This window comes from Pipistrellus kuhlii, unplaced genomic scaffold (assembly GCF_014108245.1).
Source record: "Pipistrellus kuhlii isolate mPipKuh1 unplaced genomic scaffold, mPipKuh1.p scaffold_m20_p_9, whole genome shotgun sequence".
Lineage (NCBI taxonomy): Eukaryota > Metazoa > Chordata > Mammalia > Chiroptera > Vespertilionidae > Pipistrellus > Pipistrellus kuhlii.
This window is the reverse complement of record NW_023425595.1, coordinates 21,823,408-21,849,436: the sequence shown is the minus strand read 5'-3', so window position 1 is coordinate 21,849,436 and position 26,029 is coordinate 21,823,408. Positions and strand designations below refer to the sequence as shown.

General features: G+C 52.9%; 1 protein-coding gene across 13 annotated transcripts in view; it reads right to left on the bottom strand.

Annotated features, from left to right (window-relative positions):
* Nucleotides 1–26,029, bottom strand: part of USH1C (USH1 protein network component harmonin) — a 42,813-nt gene continuing 16,784 nt past the window's right edge. For 2 of the 13 annotated variants that reach the window (XM_036427181.2, XM_045577621.1), the window contains exons 11-27: nt 25,906–25,962; nt 25,476–25,618; nt 24,376–24,441; nt 23,489–23,613; nt 20,256–20,335; nt 15,642–15,791; nt 14,219–14,335; nt 13,251–13,724; nt 9,796–9,915; nt 8,613–8,663; nt 5,751–5,792; nt 5,164–5,217; nt 4,739–4,838; nt 4,194–4,300; nt 3,540–3,635; nt 2,794–2,849; nt 1–526 (exon numbers count right to left, since the gene is read on the bottom strand). In XM_036427181.2, the coding sequence (XP_036283074.1) occupies nt 514–526; nt 2,794–2,849; nt 3,540–3,635; nt 4,194–4,300; nt 4,739–4,838; nt 5,164–5,217; nt 5,751–5,792; nt 8,613–8,663; nt 9,796–9,915; nt 13,251–13,724; nt 14,219–14,335; nt 15,642–15,791; nt 20,256–20,335; nt 23,489–23,613; nt 24,376–24,441; nt 25,476–25,618; nt 25,906–25,962 (1,851 nt within the window). In that variant the 3' untranslated portion in view covers nt 1–513. Of the gene's footprint in view, nt 527–555; nt 1,782–2,793; nt 2,850–3,539; nt 3,636–3,858; nt 3,862–4,193; nt 4,301–4,738; nt 4,839–5,163; nt 5,218–5,750; nt 5,793–8,612; nt 8,664–9,795; nt 9,916–13,250; nt 13,725–14,218; nt 14,336–15,641; nt 15,792–19,126; nt 19,177–20,255; nt 20,336–23,488; nt 23,614–24,375; nt 24,442–25,475; nt 25,619–25,905; nt 25,963–26,029 lie in introns of those variants that run through there. The other 11 variants (XM_036427191.2, XM_045577628.1, XM_036427193.2 and 8 more) reach the window with 9 other exon arrangements.

The window sequence follows — 26,029 nt, the reverse complement described above, 5'->3', positions numbered from 1 at the left end:
TTATGTTTATTTTATTTTTATTTTTATTTCACAGCCTTGAATCTGCTACCCAAATCCACACTCTTCTGTAAGCTGAAAAAGAAATCTGTTTATTTTATTGATGAGTTCAAAGTACGGTTTGTGGCAGCAATGACAGCAGGAGTGAGGGGAGAAGGGTGTAGAGTGGGACTGAAGAGTCAGGTACTATTGGACTTCAAGGGAGAAGTCTCCCAGGGCTGGGAGAGACCAAATTCACAGGGCCAGAGAGAAGATAGGAGAGTCCTGTTCCAGGGGCCCTTTTCAGAACGATTGGCTGCTGTCCCTCCATATTGGCCTTCAGAGCAATGGCCGGAGGTGCTCCTATGCAGCTCTTCTCCAGTGCCAATGGTGTCTGAGGCCTCTGGGTGCTGACTGTGGGTTTCCAGGGTGCCTGCAGGCTGGTGTCTCTCAAGGCTGGTTCCCGGCTTTGTGTTCAGAAGGGTCGGTCCAGAGCTCACTGGCTTCCAGGGTGAATTTGGTTTCTCCTTCTAGACTTCAGAAGAAGGTCCTGTGGGGAAGATGAGACAGACCAGGAGGGTGCAGGCCTTGTGGGTGCACACTCAGCCCAGGGAAGGGCCTGGCAACAGGGAGGACTCCCCAGGGGTGCACGGCCCTGCCAACCTCTGACAGCCCGTCATGGTGCAGGCCCCCAGCTGCTACACACCCCTCATAGCCACAGCACACAGGAGATCAGGGAGGAAGCAGAGGGACACCTGAGATGAGGTAGGAGGGGACTGGAAGGCAGAGGGGCTGGGGTCCCTCACAAAGAGCAGAGGACAAGTGACAGAAAACATAGGGCCCCTGAGGCCATCCCAGAGACCACAGCAGAGCAGGCCAATGGTCTTGGGAGCTTGGGGCCCTTATGTTTTGAGGAACTTGTAACAGGGAAGACATAAGTCCAGCCTTGAGTCTGCCCTAAATGCTGCCAGCTGTGGGCTTTAGACCACACCAAACACCAGGTTCACAGCCACCTGCCAGCTCTGCCCTTGGGCACAGCCCTGTCAGAGGGTGGAGAACACATCTCACAGGTGGGTGGGCTCCACAGTGTCCTTCAGATAGGAATCCAGAGCCACAGGAGAGAAGACACAGAGGACAGTTTGGTCTGAGCAGGGCTCAGGCCACGACAGGTCACAACATGAACAACCCCATAGGCCAACCCTGGTTCTTTGGACCAGCCTTAATTGCATCTTAATCACCCTGGCCCAGCCCAAACTTGGGGTGGGGTGGAGCAGCGCTCCCAGAAGGTGGCGCCCAGGGCAGGGGAACTTCAGGCTGCACTTGCTTTGGGCTCTCACAGCCCGTGGTGCCTGTTTGAAGCACTGCCTGTGCCCAGCAGAGGATGGTGCTCATCGCTCCATCCTGCTGTGTGGGACCCGGGACAGGTCCCAAAGGCTGTGGTGAGTCAGGGTGCCCAGGTCCCAGCCTGCTACAAAGCGGGCTCTGCTCAGCTCCCGGGAATGGAAGGGCCTCTGAGTACAACAGAAACCCAGTGTGGCCACGAGCAGGCCCAAGTGTCACTTCAGAACTGTGCCTCGTGTGCCCCTCCAGGCACCAGTCCAAAGAACCTGCCGATGGCATGGGCAGCGACGGCCACGACACGCAGCACGGACAGACGGGGCCCTGCAGCCCGCCTGCCTATTCACCGTGGGGGGCTGCCAGGCTCCAGCTGCAGGAAGAACCCGTGTCTAACCACGGGAGCACGGTCTTCAAGGAGCTTTCGGACCGGCTGGGGGCTTTCGGCTGCAGAGGAGGGAAGAGAAGAGCTACATACGCAGAGCAGAGCAGGAAACACAAAACAGGGCTCAGTTATTTCCAGGCAGAGCTCCATCGGACCTCTCCCTTCACTTGGCTGCTGCCTAGGCCCCAGGTTCCAGAATTCCTTGCTATGAGACCTTGATTTCTCCAAGACATGCACGGGACTCAGCCTCTGCTGGGTAGGGGGAGCAGACAGGTCCAGCCACAAGCAGAGGGGTAAGGAGGTAATGTGATGAGGTAAGGATAGAGGTCAGACATCAAAGAGGCAGGGAGAGACAAAGACAGAGAGATAAAAATGGATGCAGAGACTCAGAGAAGCAAAGGAGAAGGTAAGAAAGAAGAGGGAAGGCGATGAAGAAAAGAAAGATGAAGGGGAAAGAGTGGGGAGAGAGATTGACAGGGAGGATTGGGAAGAGAGAGAGGGGGGAAGGAGACAGAAAGAGAATGAAATAGAGATCCACACAGGTACAGAGACAGGAATGAAACAGAGAGCAATAGATTATAGGGAATCACCGAGAAAGATGGAAACTGGGCCAAGGGTCTTCGCAGATCCTGCAGGTGGGGCCGAAGCCTGTGGTCCTGGCAGTTTAGAGACTCAGCAAGAAGCAAAGCAGTTACCTATCAGGGAGGCATCCAGAGAGGAAAAGACAAATCTGTAAACTAGCTGATGATGGTGTGGGGGCTGAGCCTCAGGGTGGGGAATAAGAAGTCCTGAGGCTTTGTACCAACGTCACTGTTTACTTGACTGAACCTCTCTGGGCCTTAGTTTCCCATACACAAAGAAGAATTTGGACAAGTTTGTCTCAGAGGCAGCTCTGAAAATGCTTGAGGACCATGGTTTAGTGCTAGGCTTTCTCTAGGTCCGTGCTTTCTAAGAGTGATTTCTACTAGAAGCTGTGTGCTTGGGCCATTTATTTCTTCAGGCTGATGGAGGCCAGGAGTGAGCTGCAGAAGGGAGCCAAGATTCTGGAGGAGGAAGAGACAGAGGAGGTAGTGGGCCAGGCTCCCCCACACACTTACAGCTCGTCATCATACTCCTTCGGGGGACAGACAGCAACAACAAGGTCGATCCAGTCCTGCGGGGAGAAGGTATGTGACACTATGGCACACTCAGGGATTGATGGCATGTCTGCCCCTGACACTCCATTCCCATTTCTGGGCACCATGGCTCAGGATCAGCTGGCTCAGACCTTCTTCCCATGGGAAGGTGGGCCCAATTGGGGCTGGAGGACCTCCCTTTGTGGCCCCATGGTCTGGGGAAGCTTCCAGCCTCTGAGGCTTCAAACCACAGAGCCAGGGTTTCCAGGCCCTTGTATGACACCAAGTTCCCAAATGCTGACCCGTGGACCCGGGCAGGGCAGCAACCTGGAATCATGGAGGAATTTCTTAAAACTCTAGATTCTTGGACTTGACCCCTGGAAATCTAGGGTAGGTCCTGGGAAACAGTATGTTTAACAAGGTCCCTAAGTTATTCTGATGTATAGCCAATTAGGGAATTGCAGGCCTAGATTTCTGATTCTGTCACATGCACCTCCTCAATGGATCACTGCCATCCTTGGATTGTCCATCATTGTCCACCTTTGATTTGGATATTTTCAATAAAAGGTATGTGAACTACCACTGGGTCCCTCTACCATGCAATAGTTCAGAGATTGAACTGAAATCTCTTCCCAGGACCTCCCTCCATCCAATCCAATTTTGTTCTCAAGAACCACAGAAAGTACTTCTGCAGCCCTTCAGATAATCAAAGACAGTCATCATGTTACCCGTAAGTCTTCTCTTCTCCACATCCCTTCATGGGGGTCCCAGTCCCATCTGGTCTGCATCCTCGGCTCTGAACTTAATACCCCAGGCTCGGCTGCCTGCATACAGTTGCACAGGTTGTGCATTGCACAGCATGAGCAGGCGCCATTCACACTGTAGTCAGTAGGAGGGCACCCCTCGAGTTGTGCAGTGCACATCCCGGAAGATCTTACGTGGTGGCCCTGACCCAGGTGTCTAATGAGCACAGAGCAGGCTACCCTCATTCCCTCCTCCATTCTGGGCCCTCTGCTTCTGTGAATGCTTTCTGATAGCTCCAGGCACTCCCTTGATTCCTGGTCAGGGTGCACTTACAGAAGACCTGAAGACCTTTAGTTTTCTTCTTGGGTGGGTTGCCACACCTGGTCATCTGGAGTCTGTATCTGTGCTACTTCCTTTTTGGATTCAAAATCAGGAACTGACACTTATTTTTTTCTGAATCCCACATTGTCAGACTGAGACTCTCAGCTGGATGGGGCATGTGGGCATCACGCAAGTGTTGCCTGGATCCTGGATACCCACCCTGGGATGAGGAACCCGGACTCTAAGCCCTGGTTGCAGAGACCAGGGTTTGAGGCAAGCAGGCAAGGGAGGGAGGCAGGGAGGAGGGTCACGCTTACCCCCTGATTCCAAGCCTTCTGCAGGAGAGCCTCAGCCTCAGCCAGCGTGTAGTCTGTCACGATTTTGCCGTTGATTGCCATGACCTCGTCTCCTTTCACAAGACCGCCTGCGGGAAGATGAGGCTGATTGGCAACTGGGCTGTATGTGACATGTGCCTGGCCCAGGGCTTGGCTAAGGGGGTCACTGCAGAGCTGCAGAAGGAGCCTGACTCCTGGATTCTGACAGCTCACAGGGGCTCCGGAAGCACGAGGGGAAACAATCCACCAGGTTACTCCAAGGTACATTCTTCCCACACAGACCACATGCCCTCACCCCCACTCCACTCAGTAAATAGGGACACAGGTGATAATCTTTGTCACCCAGCCTTACTACGGGCCTTTGCTATTTTAGAGGCAGACCTGCATTTTCAGGGAGGTTACTAGAAATGAAACATGAACTAGTTCTGCAAGTCATCCCTCTCTGTGCTCCAGCTGTTGGCTTTCCTGCAGAGTTCTGTATAACCATCACACCATCCCCAAACCAGGACATGGCTGTCCCCACTCACCATGCCGCTCAGCAGCTCCACCCTCGTAAACAGCCGAGACAACCACCTTGCCGATTGGGGAGTCCACACCGCCTTCCAAGGCCAGGTCCAAGGATCCTTCCTGGTTAGAGAAAAACAGGCCTGAGGGAGATGAGCAGACAGCAGCCTGTGGGCACCTGGGCAATGAGCCTCTTGATAGGGCCACGGAGGAGACAGGAGAAACCATGGCAGGATCATAGGGAGAAAGTGAGGCATGGTCACCAAGCAGGGCTAGGACCTGGGACACCACCACTGGAGGGGGCACCCTCAAGGGAGAGAGGAGGGACAATGGGGACCTGGGGAGTCAGCCAGGAGTCTCAGGAGAGTTGGAGAGGCAGGGGACCAAGAAAGGAGGGGGCAGGGGCAGAGAAGGGTGGCGGCTACCCAACCTCCATGTGCCCAGGTACCTTCTTAATGCGCAGAAGCCGGATATCCTTCCCTATGATCTGCTCTGGGGTGAACTAGAGGGAAAAGACAGTGGGGAGCTTTGACTCTGTCTGAAGGATGAGGGTGGGCCCGGGGTGGGAAGGGACCCAGGCACTTATGGAGGTCATGGACAAGGGGACATTTCCCAGCCCCAGCATCATCAGTCTTCAACTGGAGGAGGGGGGTGTGTGTCCCAGGCCCCCTGGGGGACATGTGGGCACACACACAAATTCCAGATCCATTCTTCCTGGGAATGTTGTAAGATGGTGAGAGCATGCCTCATAAACATAGCATAGTGCCTGGCATATAGATAGTGCTCAGTGAGTGTAACTTGTTATCAAACACACACACACACACACACACACACACACACACACACACACACCATACACTTCCCACTTGAATGCCATTTGAAAGGTGCCTTCACAGGAAAGAACAGAGCAGTTGGGGCTCCTCATGTGCTCATCCCTGATACCCCCAGGACCCAGAGCATATCACCAACAAACACATTGTAACCCCCAACCCTCATTCCTGGGGTTACTCCCAGGGGAAGAGAGTTCTCTCTTACCATGGAGTAGGGATCAAAGCCTTCCTCATATTTCCGGAAATCCTGGAAGCAAAGAAGAGTGTTAGGGCAACAGGTCTGAGGCCCCAGAGGGTCACTGCAGGAAGCAAGCTTAGGGCAGAGGTAGGGGAGAAGGTGAGGGGGCCAGGTGTGGCTGGATGGGGCATGCAGGAGGAGGCTGGCAGAGCACCCCTGCCTAAGAGAAGCAGAAAGCTGTGGGGAGTATCAGAAGAATCCCAGCCCTGGACCCTGCACTGTTCCTGGGAGAAGGTGGGGGTTAACATCTGTGGCTGACAGGGGCACCAAGCTGACAGATGTCCAGGTGGCGCCATGCTTATTGAAGGTCTTTTAAAAATATGTATTTTTATTGATTTCAGAGAAGAAGGGAGAGGGAGAGATAGAAACATCAATGATGAGAGAGAATCATTGATCAATTGCCTTCTGCACGCCCCACACTGGGGACCAAGCTTGCAACCTGGGCATGTGCCCTGGGCTGGAATCAAACCTGGGATCCTTCAGTCCACAAGCCAAAACTCTATCCACTGAGCCAAACCAGCTATGGCTTATTGAAGGTCTTATCTTCCCACAGCCGCAGGTCCTATGGCCCTATTTCAGTTCCTTCACATGCCCTGTGTGAGCCCAGGTCCAGGCTTTTGGAGAGGAGGGAGGGAAGCCCAGCTTTTCTCCATGCAGTGCTATGATCCCAAAGAAGGCCCAACCCTGCTCAAGAGACTGCTTGTCTGGGAGAATCAGTCACAGGATGATGGGGGACAGTGGGCGGAGGAGGGAGAGGAGGGGCAAAGGGAGAGCAGGCACTATGGGGAAAAGCGAGAAGTCTGTGCTTGCCCATGTCCAGTGTTGATCTTAATGTAGTGTTTATCTAGAAGATGAGAGGCCTTCTCAGAGCCTTAGCCTGGGAAGAGGCGAGAGGACACGCAGCTCTGGGGACGTGGCTGGTGCAGGCTCCGGGAACAACATTCCCAAGATGAAGAAACAAGGTGGTGAGAAGGGAGGAGGAGGTAGAGCCAGGAGTCACACAGAGAGCAGGAGCCCAGGGTCTACAGACTGAGGGGCCACGCACACCAGGCTGGAGAGCAGCAAAGCTTCCCTTAGTCCCCATGGGACTATGGGAGCCAAGGAGCGGCCTTGCCAGACTTAGCAGAGCCACCCCCAGCACACAGTTCCCTCGGCCTCACCCAGTGTCACCTGGGGCCTATGGTCAACATCATGGGGAGGCCACAGCCACCACTATGCCCAGCATAAAGCATCCACGCTCGGGGTACAAGACGAGGGCCACATATCAGTAAATGGATCCTTGGGCATCTGCCTGTCCTCTCTCCTCTCTAATCTTCATCATCCCACTCAACCCCAAAAAGCCAAGGAGTCTCGAGCCTGGTCCAGCTTGAGGCCACCCCAAGGTCAGTCTACAGATGTCAGGACAGCAAATCCCCATGCAAGCGAGCATAATAGGCAGGATCTGAGTCAGTGCTCTTTCAGGGAGGGCCCTGCCTGCCCCTGGCTGTCTCTTCTGCAAAACTTGGCAGTGCTGGCTCGGGGCCTGAGAATCTTCCCCCTGAGAATCTGCTCTCAGGGATGGGCCAGATGGCAAGTGCTGTGTCTTGTGTAAATTTAGATCAGAGACTTATAAGCCATTGTAGCTGGTCAGCCCTTGGAAAAGGAGCCCAACCCTTCATCCAGAAGAGGAGAGAAGGAGGCCCACAGAGGTGACATTCATGCCCAAGGCCAGCCAGTCAGTGGGCAGCGGAGTGAGGGCTTGACTCCAGGCCTGGGCCCTTGGATTTCTCACCTTCCTGCTTCTCTCCCTTTGAACCTGTGTGTGCCCTAAGCAACATGGACCTTAAATGTCTCTTTTATAATCATGGTGCTTTGAGAAACAGAATGGCGTAGTGTCAAGGGGTGCAATCTCCCGATTTAAGATCTGGGGTCTGACACTGGCTGTGTGTGTCAGAACATCACAGGTGCATTTCCTAATCTCTGTGTCAGTTTCTCATCTACAAAATGGGGATGATGATAGCAAGTAACTCCTAGGTTGCTATAAAGATTGAAAGAGTTAATATACAATACATAAAATATTGAGAAACAGTGTTTGGTGCAGCACACCTTCTGTTAGCCACCGCCTGTCACTGGGAGCAGCCTCCTTGGCAGACCCCATGTCTCACTGTACAGACGACATCTTCCCTTAGCTTCCTGCCTATAGTCACATTCGCCTGTGGTTGGGTGGTGGGTTATCAGTGTGGAGTTTGGCTGCACGATCTCCCTCCATCTGGGGGTCTCTTTCATTGGCGGTGAGGCAGCCAATCCAATGGTGGTTCTGTGGATGTGAGCCCCAGGAGGTGGGGAGGGTAAGTGGCTGCTTCCTGACCAGCTAGGACCTCTGTGGCCCCTGGGCAGATGGAGGATCTGGGCCATCACTTCCTCTCTGATGTGGACATCAGAGAGGAAGTGATGTGAATTATTATGATCCCGGGGGTTGGGATCTGCTTTGAAGGGCCAAAATGGGGGGAGTGGCGGTAGAAAGCTCAGGCACCTAGGGCTGGAACAAGGGTCCATCTTGGCCTCTGAGGGTTTCCTCTGTCCTATTCCTCTTTGAACAAACATCAGCAAAAGAGCTAATTCCCCAGGGATCCTGCATGGGGCCCAACAAGCCTTGTGTCCCCACTTGACACGAGACCCTCCCCAATTCCTGGCTGTGGCCTGGGAGAGAGGACAGCTCTGGCCTGAGGTTCCCAGCAGATGGCGCTAGGGGCCACCTGAGAGCCGATCAGCATTCCCAGAGAAAGAAGTCAGAGTGGGAGACACAGGGTGGCAGGAAGGACCACAGCCACACTACGGGTATCACTGTACTTGTCTGAACGCTGTCTGATAAACCACCATCCTCTTCAGCATCTCTTGTGGCTGCCAGGGGAAAAAAAAAAAGTTCCATGCTGGATGTTACCAACGGGCCTCTTCTGCCCCCTAGTGCCAGATCCCGGGCCTGCCACCCTGGGGGTGGCCCTGACAAAATCCCTCCCCAAATAGACACAGCCTGATTTACGCTTTGGCCCGTACAATGTCCCCAGACACAGCAGCTACCCAGTTCTAGTCAAGCAGACACCACCACCCCTTGTCATCAGCCAGAGCATGCGACACAGATGCACCAGCAGGCTGTCATGGGAGCATGAACCTAGCTTGTCGGGAAGCTGACAGGACAGCTAGAGCTCAAAATAAGTATCTGAGCCACCCTGCCCTGACATTTGGATAGGGTTTCCTTGAAAGGAGAATTGGAATTCTGGCATGGCTCTTCCCACCACGTGTGGGAGGCCAGTCAGTGGCTGGTGCCCCTGGAGCAGGGTGTGCATGAGTCCCAGCTCGCTCAGCTGCGGGTGACTGAGGGTGGGCTGACCTCCCCTCTCCCCCAGGGCCACACCTCACACTCTCAGTCCCAGTGAGGAGTGAGACGTGAACTGGAGAAAGGGAGTGGATCTGCTCTGGCCAGGTCCCCTTCTGAGAGTGGTCCATGCCACACGGAGCCACGTTGGGTCTTAGGGGCAGAGGCAGAGCCACTGGAATCACTATAAGTTTAGGCAAGTTGGCAATCTAGGTAAGAGTTTGGGCTTTGGGTTATGAATGACTCTGAAATAAGTAGTAAGTCCTGGCTTTGCCTTGGGCCGTGAACTTAACCTCTCTAAACTTTGGGCTCCTCAAGTGTGAAACAAGGATAGCAAGTACCATCTACTGGATTGTTGTGAGGGTTAAGTGAGACCCTGCAGAGCAGACACAGGGTAGGCTCACAGCAAGTCTGAGCAGTTATTTTCATTACTTCTAGACGGATCCCCAGTCTGTTTGGTCAAGTGAGGAACAGGAATGTCACTGGCCATGTCACGACCACTTACACCCATGTGGATCCATCTCTTGGCCAATGAGAAGGTTAGGAGATGGCACCTAATGTGAGTTTGTGTCCCACCTCACTGTCCCTCCAGCAGATCCCAGAAGAGGCGGACCTGGTCTGCTCGCTGGCGATGCCCTGGAGGGGACCCGAGAGGCTTACCAGGACCTCAGATTTCACTGCTGGCCTGTAGATGAAGTTGGACTCCTGGTGGACCATGACAGGCTTGGAGATGGTGGACACACCAGGGCCTCTTGGAGGCTGCGGACTTGGGCAGAATGTCTACAGAGGTTAGTTTAAGAGAGAGCCATGTAAGGCTATAGCGGGCATGGCCCAGGTCAACTGCAGCACTCTGACACAAGTGCAAATTCACACCATGCACATGCTGAGCCAGCCTGGCCTGTTTACCTGCCAAGGGTCCTGGAGTCTGATCTTCAGCAGAGAGATGAGCAATCTGCTGGCCACAGTGTGCCCTGAAGTCAGACACTACGTGCCTCTAGGGAATCAGGGACTTGAGCCAGACTTGAATCTGGTTCTGGGGTCACCAGAAGCCACTGTCACTCATAGGATAGGCTTTCAAGGCTTGCTCTCAGTAGCCTTGGATGCCGTTCAGCCTCCTGTCTCCCTAAGGGTTCTCTCTTCTGGCCATGGTTCCAGTCCCCTGATGGCACAGGAAGTATCTGCTGTCCCTGATGGGTGGGCATAGAGTCTCTGAAGGCTGGGGTGAGAAGCAGTAAGAGAGGCACCTCTGTCTGCTTTGCTCTAATGCACTGGATCATCTTGGGTAACGCCCATTAAAATGGGCCACAAACCCTACCCAGGGCCCTTGGTGGGTCCCCTACTGAACCCCTGGACTTGACCGCAAGATCCTTCATGAGCATCTCTACCTTCCTTTATACTCATTGCTCACTCCTTCTCTCCCTTCTCACGTTGCCTAACTTTATCCTACAAAATGCCAGGTTTTCTTGCCTCAAGGCTTTTGCACATGCTCTTTCCTGCTGCTTTACTCCCCAGGTGTCAGCTTGGGAACATATCTTTGCCTTCAGAAAGCATTCCTTGAGGTTTTTTTCTCCACTTTATCCCTAGGGTTTCCCCCATCTCCCTCTGGTAGTGTGGTGGTTTCCTGCTTACTTGTCTGTCTTCCCACCAGACTGTCTTGGGAAAGGACTGGGCTGCCTATTTTGTGGTGGTGCTCCAGTGCCCTGCATAGTGTCTAGCATATAGCAGTTGCTCACTAAACATGTTTCATGAATGAATGGATGACTTAATAGTATAGAGGGCACATGAGACAGTACCTGGGGGGTAGATATGACCCTGAAAACCTTCCCTTGGTGGGTGCTGATGAGGCAGGTACAGAAGACGACACAGGTGTCTTTTCCCACTACCTGAGACCTGCTGGTGGATGGGCGGACAGTGAAGTTGTGTGACCAGCCATACCTCCTCCTGCTGCACTGATGACAACTCACTAGGAGCATGCAGAGAGGAGGGTGGGCAGGGCTGGGGGTGCAAAGGCCAAAGTGCTAACTAACAAAACAGCAGCCCCTGACTTTTGGGTCAGGAAAACCCTGGGTTTGATGTTGCTTGAGACACTTAGGGTCCAGTTTTTCAGAAGCTCCCTGTGCTAGGGGAGTTTTTAATCCTCCCTGTGCTCTGATTGGGAAGTAACAGTGGGAACTCCGAAATTCCTGGAGCAACAATCTCTGAGAAAGCTGGATCCTGTTTGGAAGCTTGACCCTGACTCAAAAGTTGGCAGAGGTTACCTCCAACCTCATGTTTGTGGCTTCACCCAAATTTTCTTGTACTTTGATTTGCCTCTGATCACAGTAATGTCTACTGATCACCTACTCTGTGCCTGTCATATTCCTAAGTATTAACTTAGAATAAGGTCATGTGTTAACTCATTTGATCCTCATGACAGGTAGGTGCCATTAACATTCTCACTTTACGAGTGAGGACACCCAGGCTCAGATTGATGAGGTAACACATGCTCAAAGTCATCCAGCCCGTGGTTGAGCCAGGGTTCACACCCAGGCAGCTCCTCCTTGCTGTTTCCTGCACCTGCAATGCCCTTTGCCCCATCCTTCATTTATCACCATCCCTCAAGGCTCGGCTCTACAGAGGTGCCTGCAACCTCCCAGTAGAAGGCGTCTCTCTCACACAACACCTGACCTGTGCTGATTTTATAGCCGATCTTTCCCTGTCAGCTGCTCATCCTTCTGATGGCAAAGTCCTGGAGAGCACAGATGGGCCCATCTCCCCGGTCCTTTGCTGCACTGCTCCCCTCCCGCTTCACACAGAGAGGCACATGACAGGTCCTCAATCAATGATTTTTGATTCAAATTTGTTGAGGAAAAGCTGCCTCCCATCTTGGTGGGGACCACTCACAATAAAAATGTGATCCTCTGTGCCAGGCTAATTCAACGGCCTGCAAACCTGGTCCTGGCTGGGCTCTGAGGGAAGACATCCCTGGAACCGTCAGGGCTCAGGACTCCACCAGAGGTTCAGAGGGAGTGCCTCATAGAGTCCCCTGTGAAAGCCAGAGCCTTGTCTTCTGGCACTTCCTCACTCCCACCTTCCTTCCCCCAGGCTCTCCTCAGTGCTCATTCTGCTCTGCATGTGGGAACTCAAATCTAGGCAGGGAAGGATAATAAAAGCCACTGATTGGAACTACTGCCTGCCTCCCCCACAGTCCACCACAGTCCCCTTCACTTCCCCCCTCGCCCCCAGCTGACTTGAGCTGCATGGGCTCTGACTCCAGTCTGGCCCCACAGCTTCTGGAGCAGAAGAATATTTTGCTTTTTCCTTGCCAGGAATCAAAGTTCTGTGTCTTCCTTGAGGATTGCCTCTTCCAATGTAGTCTTTGGATTATGAACAATTAATAAGAAATATGTCTTTTTGAGAAACATCACTGTTCTGCCTCCTGACTTCCAAGAAAAAGATCCCTCTTAACAGTAAATTTGGGGATTTCTAGGAATTCTCCATCTTCATGTTTTCTGGAGCTGGAAGATGGCCAGACACTTCTGGGGATTATGCTTCAAGCCAACGCAGTTGATTGGTGCCATAGAAAATGCTGCATTGGGCAGTGTTATTGCTTCATTTACAGAGTGTAAGATTGCTCCCCTGAACCCCTTTTCCCTCTGTTAAATTGGGGATTCATTTCCCACACTCAAGGCTTTCTAGCTAATATCAAGACATGACCAGCGGTGGCACAGTGCTCTGGCTATTCAACACAGCCTTGCGAGCACTGCAGTGAATGCCACCAGCTCACATCAGCCAAGAGGAAGAGAGGGTAGCTTCACCCAGATTTTCTTGTACCTTGATTCGTCACTCCTCACAATGAATAAAGTCTACCGAGCACTTACAATGGGCCTACTACGAACACACGGTTGCTCCTTCCAAGTACCACAGGCAATTCCCCATGCAACACACACTTCAAAGTCAGCAGAAACCATCTGCATGCAGAGTGTGCACAACATGCAGGCTGGGGAGTTCATTCCTGGGAAATGGGATGGGCTGATGTTTCCTCCCATTTCCCAGGGGCAGTGGAAGACATGGGAAACAGCAGCCCTGCCCACTCCACCTGCTCCCCAGGGTAGCATGCAGAACAGGGGCAGTACCTTCGGGGTGGGTGGGAAGCTCCGTTCAGGGACAGGGGAATTGGCGGGCTTCCTGCTGTGGTTCTTGGCCTCCCAGTCCTCTGCAGGATTGCCTGTGTCCCCGGCGCGGAACGTGTGGTTGCCCAGGGCCTCTTCCAGTGCAGAGGGCAGTGGGCGGGTAGGAGTGAGGTCATGGGTGGGAATAGAGGGTGGGGGAGGGATGGGGATGGGGGGTGGGGTGTGCTGCACCCAGGGTGAGGATGAGGCACCCACATGGCCTGATGACGGAAGGACAGGGGCTGCGGGAACCTTGGTGGGTGGGTTGGAGGGTGGGGGATGGGGCATCACAGGTAAGGCAGAGGGAATCTTGGGGGGGTAGTAGAACAAGTCCAAAGGGATGTCATCCAGGTCAGTGGTGTGGAGGTGCAGCCCGCCAGCGAAGCGTCTCAGGGGTGGGGCCAGGGGAGACATAGAAGGCGGGGGGCCCGTGGTCATCTGGGGGTTGCAAGGAAGTTCTGTAGTCTTCCGGCTAGTGCTTCACTTCAAAGTACATTGAGTACAAGGCTCTTCTAACTGATTACTTATTGCTGGAGACCCACCACCCTCCAACCAGAGCCACACAGATGTCACCTGAGCTCATGCCAGACTGCTGGTAGGGAATGCCCAAATGCAAGGGGGTCCCACATCATGCCATTTGTGGGTGGTAAATAAGGTGACCACATAATCCATCATCTAAACTGGAACACACTTGACAGTGAACTTGGCACTCTTAGTTACACCAGGACAACAGGCCTAGCTGGGGCCATCTCAGATAAGCTGGGACTTAGTGGTCACTGGAGACAAGCCCAGGAAAACAGCTATGTTCCCCTCTTCTAGAGAGGAAGGGGGAGTGCGCAGGACGGTGGCCATTGTGCCTCCCGCAGCTGCCAGGGCGGGTCATTCTGAAGGCAGCAGGAGGAGAGGCTAGGTGGAAAGAAGGGCTCGGTTACCTCGGAAATCTCATTATCAGCAGAGGAAATCTGCTCAAGGCGAGTCTGACAGAGCCTTTCCACCCAATACTGAATCTTTTCCGATTCCTCAAGGTCTTCCCGCTCCGTCTCGGACACCTGGGACCCAAGGCCGAGGCACAAAGGAGAGGACAAAGGCACACTTGAGTCACACGTGGGTGGCACACACGAAGCATTTCTTAGAAAACCCCCAAGTGTGGTTGGTGTGTCAGCTTCTAGAAAAAGACCCAAGCTTGTTTCACCTGGGCCCAGAGGAGGAGGAACAGCTGGGGGGAGGGTGTCGAGGTCTTGGTTTGACTAACGCCACTTATAGGCGCAATCAGAGAAGGGGACTTCTGCGTTGCATGGGGTTAGCTGGCCCCCGAACCCTGAGGCTCTTAAGATTCTCCATGAATGGTTCTATTGTAGGCTCCTAGCACATCCTAAGAGTTTTACTTTACGTTTCTTTTCCCTTCCAGGCTGCCTTGTTCTTAGAAGTACAAGTTCAATTTTTTAAAATTTTGTGGCTAATCTGTTCCTAGTGCCAGACCTAATGCACTTCACATTTTCCAGGACTTCTCTTGTTTTGTGATGTCATCAGCTTGGCCATCTGTCATGGAAGCATGAAAGGAAGCAGAACCAGTGCTATCTCAAATAGCCAGGGAGTGAAGGTCACCCGGCTCACCTAGGAATAAGGATTACTCATGCTCGGAGTCTGCTTTGGCATGTCTGGGAGGGAACAGCCTTAGATACATTCCCAGGTTGAAGAGATCTAGCCTCAGACACACCCTCTGCTGATGGTAGCAGCCTCAGACCCATAGCCTGGCTAGTTGAGGAATAGCCTGAGACATCCTGCCTGTGCATGGGTTAGCCTCAGACCCATACTCTCAGAGCCCAAGCACTTTGGGAGTTCTTGATCTTGAACTTATAACCTGGGGAGGGGGGCAAACGATTCAGATGAAATGACAGGTGGATGGAAGGCTAACTTCCAATCTACCTGTAGGCAGAGGGGTAAGCCTCTGACTCACAGCCACACCTGGGGCGGAGAGGCCTACCCTTGGACTCACACTCTGATATGGGGGTGGGGTGGGGGGTGGGGGGTGGAGGGCACAGACCCAAACCTCTGGCCAGGTGTGTGGAAGGCTAACCTAAGTGCTACCATCTGAGCAGAGAGGTTAGCTTCAGACCCATACCTGAGCAAGGAGGCCAGTCTCAACCCCAAACATACATCTAAGCCAGAAGCTAGTCTCAGATGACCCTGGGCAGGTGGGATGATCTCACGCTCCACACTAAGGAGGGGCAGCGCTCACTCCACCTTTGGACTCCATTTGGGGAGAATAACGCCGGCTGGTTCCCTGGGAGCATGATGGGGAGCAACCAAGCCGCATCCCAAGGGTGCTCCCGGGCCTCTGAGCAGGTCACCTACCTCTTGGGCCAGCCGGTTGATCTTCAGTTGCTTTTCCTTTTCCAGCATCTCCTCTTTCTCTTTGTAAAGCTTTTGCTCAAACTCCAGTTCCTTCTTATTCTTTCTCAACTCCTGCAGGCTGTCATACTGTGCTTTCTTTTCCTTTCCTTTCTGAGCAGATGTGGCATTTTTTACACGACAAGGGTTACAAGGTAGTGTTGACACTGGCACAGCACCACAAACAGGGCATTCAGTCCTCAGCAACACCAGGCAACCATCCCAGGGCGAGCCCCTCCCCCAGCTCTGCCCATGGGCGTTGGTTCTCAGGTTTATGACAAGCAGGCCACTGCTACTCATTGCAGAGTAGGAGACACATTTCCTTTGCCAGAAGAATGGGTTACTGATTCACTAATTGGCCATGTGACCTTGGCTAAGTTTCTTAACCTCTCTGGGCCTGATTCATCTCCAAAATGAAAGAAATGTCTACACCCTAAGCTTGCCATCTAGAGCCAATGAAATAACATCTATACGTGTGCTTTATAAACATTAAAGTACTGTATAAATAAAAGGCATTGTATTTGCTTCCTAGTATCTGGGCACATGCTTTCTCCAATATTTGGAGAGAAAGGTGTCTCATATGTAGACACCACATGACATAGTCTCTTGCCCAGCATCAAACATCTAATAAGTAATGGTGCCAGGATTTGGCCCTGAGTCTTCCAGGTCCCATAAACTTTCTACTGTGTCCAGATGAGCTGGGGGCAATTGGAGAATGGCAAGTGTCAACTCCATCACACACAGCCTGGAAGATACAGCTAGCTCTCCGGAGAGGGAACAGAGGAGAGTCAACATGCTGTGGAATGTCTGGGGAAGGAGGAAACCCACCTGCGAGCTCACCCCACCCCCAACAAACCTTCCTGGGGCCTGAACTCAGAATTCCTCAGTCACCCCAGCATCGAAGGCCAGACATGAAGATTTGAGTTTATTAGCAATTGTAAACCCCACTAGAAGGACTTGGGCGGGGAGTGTCATTATGGACTTATGCTTGAGTCATCCTGCCCCCTAAGACAAGCCCCACCTCCATGTGCATATACTGTGCTCTGGAGATGATCCCACCCACCACCCTCTGAGGCAGTGGTCGGCAAACTCATCAGTCAACAGAGCGGCAAATCACGGCTCTCGAGTCACCTGTGGCTCGCAAACCACTGTTTGCTGAGCACTGATCTGAGGAATGGGACTCACCCCAGAACAGTCTATGTGCCGCTTGAGCAAATGGCTTCTCTGCTTCAGAGTTCTGCTTGTTTCCTTGCCTACCTTGCCGATTAGACTCTTGGCTCACTTGATGAATCCCTGCTATCATGTTATAGATTCATACAGCAAATCCCCAGAAGGAGTCAGAAACATTGTGCCTGGTGGCAGCTGGCTAAAGGAAGGGCATGGCCTCCCACAGGGACCACTGTGATAGGAATGGCCATTCTGGGCTAAAGTTTTAGAGCCAGGGCACCTGGATGGGGCAGGCACATGTGACAGTTCCTGTGACATCTCCAAGAAAGCAGCACCTGCTTACTGATGCAGAAGGGCAAGTTGCCCCATAACATTGTCTACTGCTCTCAGAACAGTCTGCTCCATAGGGGTACTTAGTTGCATGTGTGTCTGCCTCCCTGCCAGAAGGTGGGCTCCTGCAAGTAGGGCTGGTCTCCATGACTTAGTCATGCAGTCCTGGTGGGAGGGTTAGTCAGAACCATACATCCTCAGGCCCTGGCTCAGACTCTGTAGGGCCACTGGCCGGGGAGCTTTGAAGACCAGAGGGGTTACTTCCAGGTTAGGAATTGAGACATCGAGCCGTTAGCTTTTCACATAAGGGGGATGTTGTGCCTCAGCGGTCATGGCTATAGATAACCACTTTGCCACCTGGGCACTGGGTGTTCCAGCTCCTGGGAGACACAGCATCTCACGTGGCTCTGGAGAAAGTGGCGGTGGATTTTCAGAGCCAGCAGGAGGAACACGATTCTGTTGTCCTTTCAGCTGTCAGTTAGATTCATGGCAAATATTCCTTTCAGTCAGGACTAAGGAGAGGCAGATGGGGTGGATGTGTTCTTGCTGCTAGAAGCAATTTTCCTCTCGTTTGGAAATGAAATGGAAATCGAAATACCAGCTATTTCTGGAATGACTGAACTAATGAATAGAGGGAAGCAGGTCCAGCAAAAGCACTTTTTAAGGCACGTGATTTCTGAGGGGAAGTGAGTGTGTGGAGGAGACGCACACACACCTCTCTTACATTTATCCAGTTATCAGTGGCCTGGGAAAGATTTAACCTACCCATCTCCTTTCATTCGTTTTGCAAGTAAAATCCTGTGTGTGAGTGTCTCTAGTTACATTCTAGTAGAGACCGTATATAGGGAAAGAGTCCGTAGTGTAACGCAATGAGGCATCCTAAGCCAGGGTCAGCCTGCAAATGGAAAAGGACAGTGTGACGAGACCAAGTCCTTCCTGAGGCCACCACAGTGTGGAAAGGAGTCCCCTAAGGGGCTCTGTCCAGGCTTATTAAGGGTCAGACAAGTCATGCCCTGGGCTCCAAGGTGAAGACACTCTTCGTCAGGAATGACAGTGCCGTCTTAGTGTCTGAATAGTGCTGTGCTGGAGGGAGGGCAGATGTTTCTAGCACATTAGATATCCTCGTTTACAGGCAGGGAGCGGCTACATATGATCAAGGTCACACCGCTGCCAGGACTTTGGTTTCTGGAGGCCAGACATCCTGCCAGAAAGAGCCGGTTGAGTGATGACACCTACATGGCTTTATCCAGATTTATGCTGAAGCCTGGATCCCAAATACCAAGCCATCCTGAAGGTCCAATCTATAGATGTTAACAGCGGCATTTTCATAATGAAATGCCAGAGTGATTTAGAGAGAAAAGGGATGAGAAAGGTTTATGGGGCCTGGAGATACAGCAGTAATAAGGTTTAGAGAGGAAATCCAAGGCCCCAGAGACCAGAAAATTGCATTATCCCAGGCGCACGGGGAGATATTTCTAGGGAGAGTTATGGTTGCTGTGGCTCTTTGTCTCAACCCGAGGCAGCGAGCTCCCACCTCGGCAGCCGGTCTGTGTCTGTCTCCGTCAGCCTCATAATCTGCATCGTGTACACCCCACCTGACATTTCCCTCTGCCTGACCTTGGCTTCCTGTATTGGCCGCTGGGTCTGCTTGACAGAGCAATAGAGCAGCAGCTTCCTGCCATGCCCCTGCCCCGGATGCCCTGTGCCCCCGGGGCTGACCCAGGTCGTGCCTGATGGTGCCCGGGCAGGTTTCACCCCTAGAACCCTCCCCCACATGATGCCCCAGTGACAGGGCCCTGCCCTATGGCAACAGCCTGACAGAGAAGCACAGCCCTCACGTGAACAGTCTGGGTCACACGGTTGAGAGTTGACAGGAAAAAGCAATGTTTGGAAAAAGCCAAAGCCCACAGCATACGCACTGGCAAACGGCACAGCACCCAGCCCTGTCCTACCTTCCGGAAGGATGGGAACTTGCCATCGTAACGATAAAACCACCCAAAGGCTGTAACAACACAGAGAACGGAGCCATGAGACAGGTCAGTGCAGCTGGCGCCCTGAGAGGGCAGAGGCCGGGAGCGGGGCTCCCATGAGTGGGGCTCCAGCCACAGAACCACACCCTCTGCCTGACTCTCCACTTACCTGCCTCGCCTGGGCTGTAAAGCGGGCCCAGGACCACCTGAGAAAGGCCCCGACCCACCACCAGGCCCTGGGCCCCTGCCCCCTGGCCCCTGCCCCCGCCTCTGGCTTTAGAAGTCAGTGCCAGGAAAATCAAAGAGAAAGCCCCTGGTGGGATGAGCTTTGCCAAATCAGAGCCACAGCCTGCAAGACACAAAGCCCCGTTGAAAGAGAACGAGGCTTTTTCCTGACCGACGTCTGGTCCCTCCATCCAAGAAACGGCTGGAGACAAAAGGGAGTCTGGGTCTCTGCCTAGAACTGCTGTCAGCCAGAACAAAACAGTCTTGTCCCACGGACCAGGCCCTATCCCCCACCCCCAGTGTTGGAAGAGAAAGCGATATTGGGGGCAGCTCTGGCGGCTCAGGTGGCAAGCAGGCAGATCAGCCTCCAAAAAAAGCACATCCCCAGCCAGGCCAGACAACCTGGGCACCAGCCCCCTGCCGTCCTCAGGCAGCAGCCTGGCTGGGCAATACCGCAAACTTGCAGCTTTCTGGGCCAGCGGCGAAGGCTTAAATAATGACTCACTCTGGACCAGCCTGGGCTCTAGAATAGAATCTTGAAAGCCCCTTGTGGACCAAGCACAACCCTCTAGCTGCTGGATCTTGGGAGGTCTGGGGTGTCCTGGGGAGAGGCCTGAGGAAGAACTTAACCTTGGCGGTACTTAAATATTTGAACCAACAGTTTAGTTGTACTGTGTGCACCAGCCGTCATGTCAGCCTGACCCTGAGTCCTGTTCTCGAGGTTTTGTGTGCAGGGCTGGGACCAAGCCAGGGCTGAGAGGAGCTCCACACACTCCAGCGGTCTCCACCAAATGCTGGTCCCCCAAAGCTGGACGCAGGGATGGCAGGGGAGGTGAGCAGAGCAAGCAGAGCAGCGAGGCCAGTGAGCGAAGCGGGGGCCGCAAACCTGCTCTCCCTGCTCCTCCGTGCCTCTGTCCCCGTCGTCATCGTTGGCAGGCTCAAACTCGGGCTCCACTCTCTGACCATCTACCCGGGAAGACAGGGGGAAGCTGGTGAACTGAGAGGGATTCAGGAGACCTAGAGGCCAGACGCGCTTCTCAGGAGCCTGGGGGCCTGGGACCAGCTTCCTCTATGGGCTTTCTCGCTCTGGAATGGTGTGTGTCAGGCTTTCAACTTTGGTAGCTTTAGTTTCTCTGTCTATAAAATGGGCTCACAACGCGGGCCTGTGATCTGACAGCAGAGTGAGAAGCATTTTGTGGGGCATTCAACTGATCCTGGGAGGTGTGGCACAGAGGATGGGAATACCCGAGTATTTGGTGCCAGAGCATACGATGGGAGAACAGATCCTCCTGGCGACTTACCCCCTTCAGACCTCTGGGTCCCCCAGGGGCTGTTGGAGCTGTGTGGGTGGACTGGGGACCCCGAGGAGGTGAAGAGATTCCCAAGGGTTAGTAAGGTGACCAGACGTCCTGCTTTTGGCGGGACAGTCCCGATTTTTAACAATTTGTCCTGCGTCCCGAGGCATTTTAAAATAGTCCCGATTTTTGGAAAGAAAAAATCAAAAGCGGGATGTCTGGTCACCTTAGGTTAGAGGGGCACGTGTGGCCAGGAAGACACTAATTTTGACATATGTGGAGAAAGCAAACCACTCATTCCAGTGGTTTCCAACCTGGATTCCAGCCTCCCTGGGATGATAGGAGGTAGTGTATAAGTTTGCTGCCAGTTATTTATTTGTATTTCAAATATTAATTAGAAGAACTTGCCCAATCACCTACGAAAGGGTTAATGTTAAGAGCCTTTGCTGTTGGCTTGATTTCTGGCTACTCGACAGTGGAACACTGCTGCTTTCTTGCTAACAAAAATGACTACCTAATCCAACAATGGGGGCACAAATGATTACTTAATAGTTTGGTAAGAAAACAACTCCACCTCCAAACCATGGGGCCTCTTGGATGTGGGGACTAATGGATTGATGGGGACCGTAATGGCAGGAGAAGGGTGGGAATCTCTTGTTTAAATCTCTTCACCTATGCAGGCTTTTTCTAGCTCTGGGGTCCTTGATTGAAATCTCTCCTCCTTGTTGGTTTAGCTAAGGAAGTTCTTCTGGGGAGTTCTATGACAGTGTGTCCTAGACTGGAGGGCCTGGCAGGATGTTGGGGTTCTGTCGGATCGGCCATGGGTAAGCAGGGTGAGCCCCCGGGGCAGAGGGTGGTGAGGGGAACCGTCAGTCCCACCCACATCATTAGGACGAGTGGCCTCACTTTCTGGGCAAGCGATGCTCCCCACTTTTTACTGACGGTTCAAAAGTGCAAGGTCCACCCATCATCAGGCACAGACACACGAGTCAGGTGTAAGCTGTGGGCTTACTGGGCCCAAGTTGAAGAGGGTCAGGGAGGACCTGAACACAGTCTGGTCCTGCTGGCCCGGAACGGCTGAGACCATTCCAGCCTCTCAGGAATGCGGAGAAAGGCAGGCCCTAGGCTGACTCCCAGGTCTTCCTGCATTTCCTGACTTATCTCCAGATGAGAATTAATTGCTGGTGCGTATGGAGATGGATGAAGGCGGCAGCAGCAGCAGCCCCCGCTCAGGCTGGCGGAGTCTGGTCATCCATCTCACGCTTCGTAATGTTGCTTTAGAAAACATTTACATGTTGGACAAAGTTCTCACTCCTTTTCTTCAAGATGCTTGGTTTTGTTTAAAAGCACCAAATAAATAGCTAGCTGCAGAAAGGGTTTTCATTTTCTGTAGTTCCTGAGAGAGATGCGTTTGTTCTGAAGCCAAGACCCAGTGTCAAGGCAGGTACTAAATTGACTAGGATTACTTTCGGGAGAAGCAATTAAAATCGATCTCTCTTCTTCTGAAGTTCCTGTTTCATGCATTAAGAGCAAATTAACTCCCTGTTGAAAGCACAGATTATTCACTGGGAATTCAGCTCTGGCCTCATCCTCAACTAATGTCACAGAGAAGGCTGATGAGAGCGTGCTTTGTCCTTCCGAGAGGTCCCTGAGATGACACCATGCCCCCTGCCAGAGAGGAGTGGCTGGGTGGGAGTTGCTTGCCTTGCACCAAGGAGGGCGAGGTGGAGCCATCCAGATGCTCTGTACCTCTTCATTGGCCCCAGTTCATGTCCCTCTAGGACTTGGGCAAAATTCAAAGTTGGAGCCAGAGATGTCCAGACCCTATCACACATCCCACATGGCTGCCACATAGCAGAAATGGGGAATCTTGGTCCTTGGTTACAGATTCACTCCATATCTGGAGGTTTTCAGGTAGCTGAGCACAGTCAGCTGGAGTAGAACCTGCCCCATGTCCATTATCATCAAAACAGCTATAAAGAGTAAAGGCCCAACCAGGCATCCTGGACTTGTGACTGCCTCGGCCTCCAAGCTGCCTTGCCCCTGGCTCCCCACCACGAGTCCACTTAATAAACACTGAGATTGAGCCCCCACTTTGCCCTGGGGCTGTGAGCTTCCCCTTGAAGAGGCATGCTGGGAGTTGGGGTTGAGAGCTAGTGGAAAGGAGAGCAGTTGGTTGAGGCCTGGACCAAAACTAGGGATTATAACAGCACAGAAGAAGAAAGTAGATAAAGGCAGAGGGACCCGAGGCCAGAGGAAGGCCACAGTTTGGTGCCTGGGAGTCCTGATTCCATCCTCAGAGGGGAGGAACATCTCAGTGTCCATGCCCAGGGATGCAGGTGCTAGGGTCACTTCAGGGAAGCTCCTCCCACAGTTGCCCATCAAGCTTGGACTACCAGATTCTTGCCCTCTGTCCTGCCGCTGTTTCACCCCAGCCCCAATTCACACCCAAGCAGGAAGAAGATATAACACCCAACAAACTAAGATAATCCCATGGGCAGTTCACTTCCCCTACTCCAATACCTCTTCAGCAGCTCACAGGCACAGGGAGGGTCCAGCTGCCTGTGTCTGTGTTGTGAGGGAGAGCCAGGCAGCAGACCTCGAGGACAAGGAGGGCAGACAGATCCCAGCCCCAATGCCCTGGCAGACAGGCCCTGGCACAGGGCTGCCCCTCTGTGAAGCAAACGCAGCCCCGATAGTGAGGGCTATTCACCTGGGAGGTGGTGGTGAGTGAAGAGGGACCAGCATCTCAGCCTGGACCATCCCCCAGCCTCCTGGCCTCTGAAGGAAGCTCTCTCCCCACCTACCAGCCCATGATACATACACTTTGGCTTGCGAAGGGACACTGGGTGCATCTCGGCGCTGATGGTCTTAGAGGAGAGCAGCTGTTCCCTGGAGCCCCAGTCTTCTTCCCACTGCTTCTGGAACTTCTCTTCTTCCTCCACGATCCTGAAATAAGATCCCATGCCTGTGATTAGTGTCAGAACCTTCAAGGGCCCGGCTTCTGCCTATAGGTCAGGGGTGGGGAAATCATTTGGTCTGGCCCTGCCAAGGCATGAGGGGTGAGTTGATTAAATGTTTGATCAAATATAGCAGGCTAATTTTTAAGTTGATAATTCTATATGTCCCTTGAATGATGTTATAAATATCCAAATGCCCCACGGCAGGAAAAAAAGGTTCCCCAACCCATGCCCTGACATATTTGGCTATGTAGACAGAGCATCAGCCTGAGGACGGAGGGGTTTCAGGTTTGATTCCAGTCAAGGGCACATGCTAGGTTGCGGGCTCGATCCCCAGTGTGGGGTATGCAAGAGGCAGCCGATCAATGATTCTCATCATTGATGCTATCTCTCTCTCCCTTCCTCTTTGAAATCAATATATATATTAAAGATTCCCCACCCCTGCTATAGGGAAACTTCAACCAGCCTGGGGAGAGACCATGTGATTCTAGCTGTGGTGAAGACTACAAAATCCTTGGCTCTTGTATTCTAAATCGAGTGTAAATGCTACTCTGATAATTATGTAGAACCATGTTCTAGTTACTTGAATGGGCTGGGCTTTACTAGGATTATGGAATGGCTAAAAATAAAGGAGGGCACAAGAGGGCCAGGTGAACTGGTCTGGGGGTGGCCTCTGGCTGGCTACACTCCGAGAGCACACTCATGTCCACACACTGACACCTGTGTGGACGCATGGGGAAGAGGCACTCACTGTTCCATCTCCTTCCGGTATCTCTCATTTTCCTCTGCTGCCTTCTGGGCAATTTCCTTTTTCCTTCTGAAACATGAATGCAGATTGGCATCATGAAGTCTGTGCAAGGGAAGTTCACTCTTCTTTGTAGCTAACTCCTGATTTGGAAAAAGTTCTATTTCTTTCAGGATTCCCTCCAAGGATGCCTGGGCCAGCTTTGGATGCTGGCTGTGTACTCTGTGAGGTTTTGTTTGGCACCACTAAGCAGAGACTCTGAGCTGCCAGAGCCGGAGTGCAGGTCAGAGTGGGCCACACTCTGCACCCACCTCTAAACTCTTAGCTAAAGTGACTGATGACAGTCAGGGCCTGGCCTGAGGGAGGTTCTGCTGGAAGAGGGCCCAGACCCCAGAGGCAAAGCTGGGTGACTACCCAAGACCAGGGCTGTGGGCAGAGGTACCAGCAGGGGTAAATCTGTGATGGGAGAGAGGGGAAAATCCCTGTCCAAATTCTTATAAAGCTCCTAGAATGTACCTGGATTTAGATTCTGACATTGTTTTTTATATATGAATTGCTTGTCCCATCTATTCTCTCAAACCATCATCTCAACCATCTCATGTGTGTGTGTGTGTGTGTGTGTGTGTATGTGTGTGGGTAGGGAGACCTTATCATCACCGATGGGGCAGCTAGACTGCCTGTTGTGAATCCTCATTGGCCATGTGTGACTTTGCACACAAGTGGCTTACCCTCTCTGGGTCTCAGTCTCCTCACCTGCAAAATGGGTTAATACCATCCATCTCACAGGGCTACTGTGAAAATGACATTAAGTAACATACATGAGGCTATAATACAGTGCAGCTATATGGTTGGTACTTATCAGATGTTAGCTACTTGCAACCCCATATTCCTGGGTCTTGGACTTCAGGGGCTCTCTTGGGCAAGGAGGGAGGAGCCTGGTGGCGTGGAGGCAGGGGTTGCTTATTCTGGCCACCACTGGACCCATCTGACCTGAGGACAAGCCTTCGGAGGAGAGGATGAGGTCGGCTCAGGGCACAATGGACAGGAAGCAAAGCGGATGTGGTCAGAGAGGATAGGGAAGGGGCATCCTAACTGGCCACACTCACTGCTGCTCCATCTCCCGCTGCTCCTGCAGGATCTTGTTGGACTCCATCGCCAGCCGCTTCTGCATGAGAAGCTCCTGCCGCTGCAGCTCACGCTGCCTCACCTCTTCCAGCCGCTCCCTCTCCGTCATGAACAGCTCCCGGCCCTCGTGGGAAGAAAAGAGGCCCCATTATCAGTCCCCTGGGAAACCTGGGCTCCCACTGCACAGCCTTGGGGGCCAAGATGAAGGCTATCTTCTCACAGTGGTTCCTGCTTTCTCTGACCCAAACGTGCCCTGGCTGGGCAAAGACCCTCTCCCTCTGCTCTGTCAGAGCTTCAGGGACAGAGACACCCTTGGCCCTTCGCGGGAGTGTATGGCAGACCTCAGGGCTCTGAGTGGCTGGGCCTGGAGGTCAGGGGTCATGGAGGCCTACCAGCTCACTCTGGACTTACAGCTCCAGCTACGATGGAGATGGTCAGGCTGCGGCTACTCTTCAGCACGTTCACGGCCTGTGGGGACAAGTGGGCAGTCAGCTGAGGCCTGACAGACCAGAGCAGTCCAGGCCTCTAGAGAGCA